General features: G+C 34.6%; 1 protein-coding gene across 1 annotated transcript; it reads left to right on the top strand.

Moving 5' to 3' along the window:
* The first annotated feature begins 8,191 nt into the window (after window positions 1-8,191).
* Window positions 8,192-9,606, top strand: LOC145311925 (actin-5C-like). Its single transcript, XM_080150972.1, has one exon. The coding sequence runs from the start codon at window positions 8,341-8,343 to the stop codon at window positions 9,469-9,471; it is 1,131 nt and encodes a 376-aa protein (XP_080007098.1). The 5' UTR covers window positions 8,192-8,340; the 3' UTR covers window positions 9,472-9,606.
* The last annotated feature ends 203 nt before the right edge of the window (window positions 9,607-9,809 follow it).

Genomic DNA, 9,809 nt, shown 5'->3' with positions numbered 1-9,809 from the left:
TCTTTAAATTAGTTCTTTATATTATAGAATAGTTTTATGAAAACACTCGGTCTATAAAAGAAAGAAGTTCCCCTATGGTAAATAATTATTAGTATTGACCAATAAGACAAAGAATTAGTAGAAAGAGGGAATACGAAGAATAAGGGGGGCCAACTCACAAGAACAATATAGGGGAAATTACACAATATACTTTCATAGAGTAACAAATCAAAGATAAATTACAGCCTAACAAACTGGCATTAATTTTATGATTTTTATTTTAATATTCGTCAAAAATACAATGCTACACATAATTTTTCAGCATGGCAGAAAACCGGTTATAATCCTGCGGATATTAATCGGTTTCAAAGCTTTGCTGGAAAAAAATCTAACATTATTTGTCTATATCTTCATATGCCTAATTAGTGGATAAAACGTAAGCTGGTGCATAGGCATGGATATAAGGATATGTCACAATGAGATAAATTTGTTGCCTCTCTTCATATGCCTAATTAGTGGATAAAACTAAAGGTGGAGCATAATAAGGGTTATAGGGATATTTCGTAGTGGTATAATTTCATTTTGTGTGTCTTCATATGCCTAATTAGTGGATAAAACGGCTGGTGGTGACTATGTTAGACAAATTAATTTCTGGATTCCTGATATAAAGGGGGGCAGAGAATAATACATGATCTTAAGACTAACTTATTTTACATTGACATATCCTTGTATTCATATCATCCCTCTGTTGGATAGGGGGGGGGGGGCATAACAATATGGTCATAAGTAAGTGTTTATATCTACACTAGGGTGGGGGGGCTTTTTTAGTCCTATTGGACCAATTCATACTGGTTTTATTCTTATAATTGTACATTTTTATATCCGCGGAAAGCTGTTCAAAATACGATGCGATAAATAACTATTCTTTCATCTTTATTTCATGCCATTGGTTAAAAATCTTAATTTTTGGAATAATTACCCTGTAAGTCTTACTGATGACAAAACTTGTCGTCAATTTAGCTTGCTTATATGCACCTCATTGATTGGTCAGTTCGTTCATCCAGTAGGAGGGCATGGATAAAGGGCGCATTATTTTAGCTAGCTGCGAAAATCACTTCATCAGAGTACAGGAAAATCTGGCCCAACATCCAAATATAAATATATTGATCTTTTCTTCCTTGTTTGCTTAATTTTGTGATAATAAAGAAAAATATACAATTCATTATGTAATATTAATTTCATAAATAAAAAATTGAACACTATTGAACTGAAAAAATTACTCTATAATAGCTCTATGATGGTTGGGGGTTGAGGTTATAGGGGTTAATCTTTAGGGAGTTTATAAATTAGAACGGCTGGTTTTTGTAATTATTGTAGATACTAAAATAACAGTTTAATATATGCTTGCACAGACCCTTTACTTTGATGTTATATGAAACTGTCAAATAGACGTTAGAAACCACTGAAGATCTGTTGATAATCAATCTTAGTACACATGTATGTTATATGTCTATTGTTACATGGTTTTCAACCCATCCCCCCCCCCCCCCCCAATAACACAAATACACACTTTTAACAGAGACAGACTTTAAAGGAAGGAGAAAAATATTCTGATAAGTAAATTCTTTTAATTTTAGTTTACTTAATCAGCATGTTTTAAATGGACTACGGGTTTCCAATAACGATTAGAGTTGCTACGCTTCCTAAACCGTACCTAACTGTTATAGGAACCATTATGTTTTAAATTGGTAGGACAATTCTAACACGTTTAAGTTAACGAACAGGAAAACAATGAAGTAGGAAGAAAGAACAGAAAAATAACAAAATGGAAGATGTCTAGTCTAACGGGGTGATTACCCCCCCCCCCCCCCCCCCAATGAATTTGCTTATATGATATAAAGATTACCCCCCACCCCAAATAAAATATATGGAAAAGCTTGGACGCCCTTGTGTCTAGTAATGTATTTGAAATCAAATCTTAACTTTAAAAAATCTAGATTATTAATATCCCCCCCCCCCCATAAAGATGGTTTATCGACCATTAATTTGCGACCGAAGACAATACGCATACAAGATATATATTTGTTATTCGATTTTCTAAAAGTGTGCTATAACTCCCCCCCCCCCTTCCCCACTGTTAAACAAATTAAAGGGATAAGTTTGTGTTATGATTCTAAAACATTTTGTATCTACACTACAAATAAGAAAGGCGTATTTCACCCGTCAGTCTGAAGCCTAAAATATCGTTTGAGCTAATAAATTTAGCTTTTTATCAAATATTCCTTGAAGCAAACCTTGGTTTTTGGCTTCCAGAAAAATAATCCTCCTCCAATTAAAATATATTGTTTATGAAAAGAGTATTTTTAAAACAAATATTAGATCGGGTGGTTTTATCCAATTTATCCGAAGAGGATATGGGCGTTTTAATTTTAGCTTTGCTATTGAATACATGTCTTTGCACCTATGTATTTGATAATCCTTTTTCTGCTTCCAGTCATATCACCTTTTATCCTTTCCCTGATCCATATTATAATGTAACATAAATAAATCCCCCCCCCCCTCACTCAAACCTTAAATATATAATTGTATTGTGAGTGAGCTATTATTTTTATCCATCCTCCCCTTAAATAACATTGTGTGGGGGGAGTGAGTATCTACCATTGTAACTCCGACAGACCCCCCCCCCCCCCTCACCCATTGTATGTTTTGAAAGGGTTATGGGGAATAAGGGGTTTGCTTAATTGAGATGTTAAATTAGACCAATTAATTTTGACCAATCACAAGTAAATAAGAGTAAATAAAACGGAATTATAGTTAATATAATTGGTAAGCTGCCTGTAGCAGCCAGAGCCATTCGGAGCAGCTCGTTTTTCCTTGGAACCTGAGCCAGAGCGGAGCCAACCCCCACCCAAATAAATTACATTAAAACATCGTAGTCTCAAATCAAAAGATCTTAAAATTGATTTAAAATTATCTAAATGAAAATATAGCGCTGACATTTATCAGAAAAAGAGATTATATTGGGCTGTTTGTTACACTAGTCCCAAAAACTTTGTGATATCGTTTTTCATTCAATGGATTAATAACTTTGGGGACTTTTGATGAATTTTAATTGCTTGATTCATTAAGTTCAATTTCCAAGCGTTTTAACCACTGATTGAAATCTACAGAAGGTGTAGTTTTGTGTATAATCATTGGGGATGTACACCAATTTATCGGCCATTGTCTTATCCCTTTATATGCCTGCAAATTTATTAACCAAAATTGTTGGAGATCTACATATTTTATCTCTATTAGATGTAGTGTTTGTTGGTGGTCAGTAGCTGGAAAAGGGACAGATATTCAAAGATTTGGAACATTTTACGTTTGTATGAAGAGGCGTGCAAAAGGGGGGTGAATCCATCCCTATACACACTCCTTGACAAGTGTTTACACCTCAATAATAAACCCCCATATACATTGAAGGTGAGCGTCAAGATAAATAATTCTACTCCAATACATTTAATTGGGTGTAAATTAAATTTGTTTCCTTCGAGTATAAATTTAGCAATACAGGGACGATTATTTGACTTTTGAGTGGATCGGTGGACACCAAGAGGGTTTTGTCCCACTATGGCACTAAAAATACACCCCCCTAGAGCCAACTCAATTTATATTTATGGCGGTTGTCAAAACCCCTTGGTTGTTTTTTCAAAATTTTCGTGTTTTATGTTTTTAGCAGCGAAGCTACTCTATAATTCACAATGTCCGTCCGTCCGTCCGTCTGTACGTCCGTACGTCCGTCTGTCCGTCCGTGATTAATGAATTGGGGGAAACGTGATTTTCTCGTCTCCTATAAAAGATAGAGAGCTGAAATTTTTTGACAACATTCCCATCATTAAGGTGCACAATTAACTTAACAACATCAATGGCGGTTGGACTGCTTTTTAGCAGGTTTTAGGCTATTTTTATATTTTCCAAATTTTCCCCATATCTTTGGTGTTAATGGTCCGATTTTCAAAATTTTTTCAGTTAAAGATATCAAAATTAAAATTCCTATCATTTGAAGAAAAAAAACAATGACGGTCAGACTGCCTTTTTGCAGGTTTTTAGCTATTTTTATATTTTTCACATTTTTCCCCATATCTTTGGTGTTTATGGTCTTATTTTCGAAACTTTTTCAGTTAAAGATATCAAAATTAAATTTCCTGTGGTCTGAAGAAAATAACAATGACGGTCAGACTGCCTTTTTGCAGGTTTTTGGCTATTTTTCATATTTTTCACATTTTTCCCCATATCTTTGGTGTTTCTGGTCCGATTTTCGAATTTTTTTTCAGTTACAGATATCAAAATTAAATTTCCTGTCGTTTGAAGAAAAGAAACAATGGCGGCCAAACTGCCTTTTAGCAGGTTTTTGGCTATTTTTATATGTTTGACATATTTCCCCAGATCTTTGGTATTTTTGGTCCAATTTTAAAACTTTTTTGCATTAACGGTTTCAAATATTTTTTCCCATTGTTATGTGCATCTAGTATGAAATTTACTTTAACCGTCTTCATCATACAAAATAAAACAAGGTTTTGTGTTTATTTTCTCCAATAAATCTATTCTTGATTTTAATAAATACACTTTAAATCTACTTCTACGTACTCCCATCCACAATTTTTTGTGCTTCGCTACTTATGGATGTTGTCATCCTTGTTTTTGTTGTAAACCTATTTATTCTCGTCCTTTTAGCAAATTCACTTTTCTTCATTCACGGAAATTTTGAGGGCAAACATCTTAAAGGGCGAATATAGGTTGAATATAATATGGGCTCAAAAAAAACGTGCAATTCCATAGATTATAAGTAACTTTAAGATATTGACATATCCAAATGTATAAGTCTGTTATAGCTTAAAACCTGAACATTCTCAGGATAAATTTATGTAATAAATGTGGTTCCCTAAGAACTCCAAACACCCTAGCATCACACAAGGCTTCGGTTTAAGGTTGAATTAAAAAGCTTTCGTTAAATAATAGTCGTAATAAAAGTGGAAACCAGTTATCAATCTATTTTTTTGTATTGTGGATTGTTTCTTCCTTGACAATATTCCCCAACAAAGTGTAAAGTATATGAATTTTATTTTTTAAAAAAAACCTTTACAGGAGAAATTTTATTTCATGTAAGTATGAAAATTATATGGTAATTGTTATAATTAATTTAAAGAGGACAAAAATAATAGGTGAATAGTGTTTTTTTTTTCTTATATTTTTTTCTGGAGAAAATCTGGCGATCGGTGCGTTTGTGTGTGTGTGTTGAAAAATGCGTACTAGGGTAATTATATCATCAAGAATTAATCATTGATCTTTATACAGAAAAAAAAACTTTAAAACGTATTATTTACCCTAGTAATTACTCCGGACGCAAATTGACGCAAATTATTTTAGGCTTTTTAAAAAATCAATAAAATAGTATATAATATAAAAAAAAAACACTTTAATTATCAATTAAGATCGGTTCAGCAGACAAACAAACAGACAGACAGACAGACATCGTTCAACTTTGTATTATAGATAACTATAGTTGCTTCGCCCCTAGCCTCTATAGATTGCGGGGAGGTTAGGAATATAGTTTAAAACCTATAAATAGTTGTATAAAGTCTGAATAATAAAACATTGAATCAAGACATTGAGAAGATGAACCTAAGTTTTAAAGAACGCATTGTAATCAACTTCATGAACATGACAGTAAGGTTTCAAAATTTTAAGAAAGAAAATGTTGCACTAAAAGGTATTTTATAGCAATAAGATTTATTTAATCATTTTATTTATCCTATTATATAAGTTTTTTTTGTCCGAAAATAAAGATCTCAATAACAACTGATCCGATTGGGTTCTCTATTTCGATAAGCTTAACATAGGTCCTGTAATGGTATTAGGCTATTTTCACATTTAAGTCTTGGGATAGTTTAAAGCTATATTCATAGCCTGTCTCTTCCCTCTTCGAATACAGATCCCCCAGATGTTAGGAGCGAAGTCGCTAGTGTCAATTTATATTACAAAATTAGAAGTGGATCTATATAGCTATCTCAATTTATTAAAACCATTCACTTTATTAGTGTCCTAATCAATCCGTTATGGGGAGTTGAAATGGAATTATTGGTCAGGGACACCCGGGATAGCAACGGCACATGTTATACAGTTAAGGTTAAACAAGAACAAACACTTTCATTGATTTAATCCTAGTGTTTCGCATCAATGGATCTATTATTACTTGGATTTTACACCTGATTATCACGTACTCTAATAAAGTGAAACTTGTAGTTGGCTTAAATAACGATACCCTCCATTCATCCCTTTTGCCCCATCACCTCCCCTCCTACTGGTTAAACCAACTGACCAATAAATGATGTCCATGTTACCTAAATGTTGACGATAATTTTTCCAAATAATTGATGGGAGGGGTTTTGGATAAAGGGGTGGATGTGGGGTGTCGTTATTTTAGCTAGCTACAAGTTTCACTTTATTAGAATTCATGATAAGATCCAAGTAATAATAAATCCATTATACCTGGTCCCTATCTAATTGTATGGACAATTGGATCATTGTTGGGGGCACGCACCCCACACATACACAAACACACACACGCACTCACACACACATACACAAACACACACACACATTATATTCTATTTTCGATGGTCCAGAATTTTGTATTGTTTGATTGTTTGTAACAAATAATTGATAAACAAATATATACAATAACAGAAACTTAAAATAGTTATTTATCGCATCGTATTATAGACAGCTTTCCGCGGATATTAAAATAAAAAATAATAATATTATGTTTTGTTAGCTCCATTGGGCCGTAGGCTCTGATTTTTATTTTAATATCCATGGAAAGTTGTCTGAAAACGATGCTATACATGATTTTTAATCCAGTAGATATTAATCGGTTTCCAAGTCAAACTGGAAATGAAATCTTTTTTATATTTCCCCCCCCCACTGACAAAAAAAATATCTATATGAAGGTGGAGGGTTAATTATGTTTTTTTTAGGGGGGGGGGGGGGAGAACAATAATTTTGGTTTAAAATGTTATAAATACACCTTACTTTTGAAAAGGGCCTTAAACTTGGAGGGATGAATGACGGAATGAAAAACACACTTTATTTTAATCAAAAAAAAAAATCAGTATAAAAGCTTTAGTTGACTGTTAAAATGCTTTAAAATGCACTTAACCCTATTTTCAAACTTTATTATAAAAAATGTTTTTCTATATTTTAAAAATCTAATCACACATTTTAACCATCTTCTCATACTTTACATTTTTTCGTTGATTTTTAGTTATTTTGTCATTGTTAATAATATCTTGCTTATTCATTAAAATGAAAATATTCTCCATGACCATATAAGGCAAAAGTTTTATGTCCTCCAAATTAGGTATAAACTAGTATTTCTATTTTGATGAATATACCTTTCTCTAAAATATATTTAGTAATAATTTGTAAAAAAAAAAAAATAATCAAATGTAAATAAAATTTTATTAAAGTTGATGTAAATGTATAAAATGCAAGATTTATCCCTTAAAAATGCTTAAAAATTCCCCCAATCATTAGATAATAAAAATTTGCCATATATGGTAATGTTTACTTGAAATAATACCGCGCATACAGGCTGGCCTAGCTACAGGTCAATATAAGTTGACCGGAGAAAGCTGACATGACTTAGCGAGACTTTAACAATAGCACATTTTTGCTTTAAGGGCTAGTTTACAATAATTACTATCTTTTATAAAAAAGAAAGAAACAATTTAATTAATTAATTAAATAGATTTACAATAAAACTTTTTTCAAATAATTTTGTCTCAAATAAGAATAACAAATCTGACATCGACTCTGTTCAAAACGATTTTTTTACTTTCATTTTTGTATTTTAAAGTTCTTGTAAGACACAAATTTTAAAATATCTAAAAGAGGTTTAGCATGGGATGTATTTAGATTCCTGTCAAGGGGAGGGGGGGAGGGGGGATCCTTAGAGGGGTATATCCGCCCCCTTTATTTCATCATGGAGATGGATACACCCCTCTTCTGTTCAGAAGGACGATAATGTTCAAACGTAGAAACACAAAATTGTATAGTAGATTACAAAATAAAATGTTTATGCCATATTGTAAAAATATAACGCATCTAATTCATTTCCATAAAAGGAAATGCTTTAAAACTTGTGTTTTCCCCTTTGACTTTCTGCAGGCATCCAAGCACACAGCGATAAACTAAGCAAGGTTGGGGAGCAGAACGTCCTGTATATAAACTTTGTATCACTAGATCCAAGCTTCATATCAGCTTGACTGCTGTGCTAAACAAGACCTACAAAGAAACCTCTCAAAAAAATCCACCAACATGTGTGACGAGGACGTTGCTGCTCTGGTTGTTGACAATGGCTCCGGCATGTGCAAAGCTGGCTTTGCTGGTGATGACGCTCCCAGAGCTGTCTTCCCTTCCATTGTTGGCCGTCCCCGCCACCAGGGTGTCATGGTAGGTATGGGTCAGAAGGATGCCTATGTCGGCGACGAGGCTCAGTCCAAGAGAGGTATCCTCACCCTGAAGTACCCCGTTGAGCACGGTATCATCACCAATTGGGATGATATGGAGAAGATCTGGCACCACACCTTCTACAATGAGCTCCGTGTTGCCCCTGAGGAGCAGCCTGTTCTGCTTACTGAAGCTCCTCTGAACCCCAAGGCAAACAGAGAAAAGATGACCCAGATCATGTTTGAGACCTTCAACATGCCCGCTATGTATGTTGCCATCCAGGCTGTCCTGTCCCTGTACGCCTCTGGTCGTACCACTGGTATTGTCATGGACTCTGGTGATGGTGTCTCCCACACTGTCCCCATCTATGAAGGTTATGCCCTTCCCCACGCCATCCTGCGTCTTGACCTGGCTGGCCGTGAGCTCACCAACTACCTGATGAAGATCCTAACCGAACGTGGCTACTCTTTCACCACCACTGCTGAGCGCGAGATTGTCCGTGACATCAAGGAGAAGCTGTGCTATGTTGCTCTTGACTTTGAGCAGGAAATGTCCACTGCCGCCGCCTCCACCTCCCTTGAGAAATCCTATGAGCTTCCCGACGGACAGGTCATTACCATCGGCAACGAACGTTTCCGCTGCCCTGAGGCCCTCTTCCAGCCTTCTTTCCTGGGTATGGAGGCCTGCGGCATCCACGAGACCACCTACAACTCCATCATGAAATGTGACGTTGACATTCGTAAGGATCTGTATGCCAACACCGTCATGTCCGGTGGTACCACCATGTACCCCGGTATTGCTGACCGTATGCAGAAGGAGATCACCGCCCTGGCTCCCTCCACCATCAAGATCAAGATCATCGCTCCCCCCGAGAGGAAGTACTCTGTCTGGATCGGTGGTTCCATCCTGGCCTCGCTATCCACCTTCCAGCAGATGTGGATCTCCAAGCAGGAGTACGACGAGTGTGGACCCTCCATTGTCCACAGAAAGTGTTTCTAAATATTTGTATTTAATTATATTCATACTGAAAGAAATCTTTTTATTATCTTATATTGTAAAATTTTAAAATTGTTTATTGTATATGATAAACAAAACTGTTAATATATTTTTGTAAATAAAATTAAATAATATAATCATATTTTTTGTTATTTTTAAATATATTTATTTCATTTCATTTAAAGACATTAAAACTTATCCCAAAATATTCACATACCGAAGACGACATTTGATCGGCATTTTATCAGCTGATTTTGTTTTGATACTTTTGCTATGCGTGTATTTGTATAAAGCTGCATGATTTTCAGGAAAGTTTCACTAATTTAATAAATTCATATCGT

The sequence above is a fragment of the Acartia tonsa genome, chromosome 2 (genome assembly GCF_053477335.1).
Source record: "Acartia tonsa isolate MP-2025a chromosome 2, ASM5347733v1, whole genome shotgun sequence".
Taxonomy (NCBI): domain Eukaryota; kingdom Metazoa; phylum Arthropoda; class Copepoda; order Calanoida; family Acartiidae; genus Acartia; species Acartia tonsa.
This window is presented reverse-complemented; position numbering and strand designations above follow the sequence as displayed.

Bases quoted from the DNA above. Each gene is read 5' to 3' on its own strand.
- LOC145311925 (XM_080150972.1), top strand. From the start codon at position 8,341: ATGTGTGACGAGGACGTTGCTGCTCTGGTTGTTGACAATGGCTCCGGC.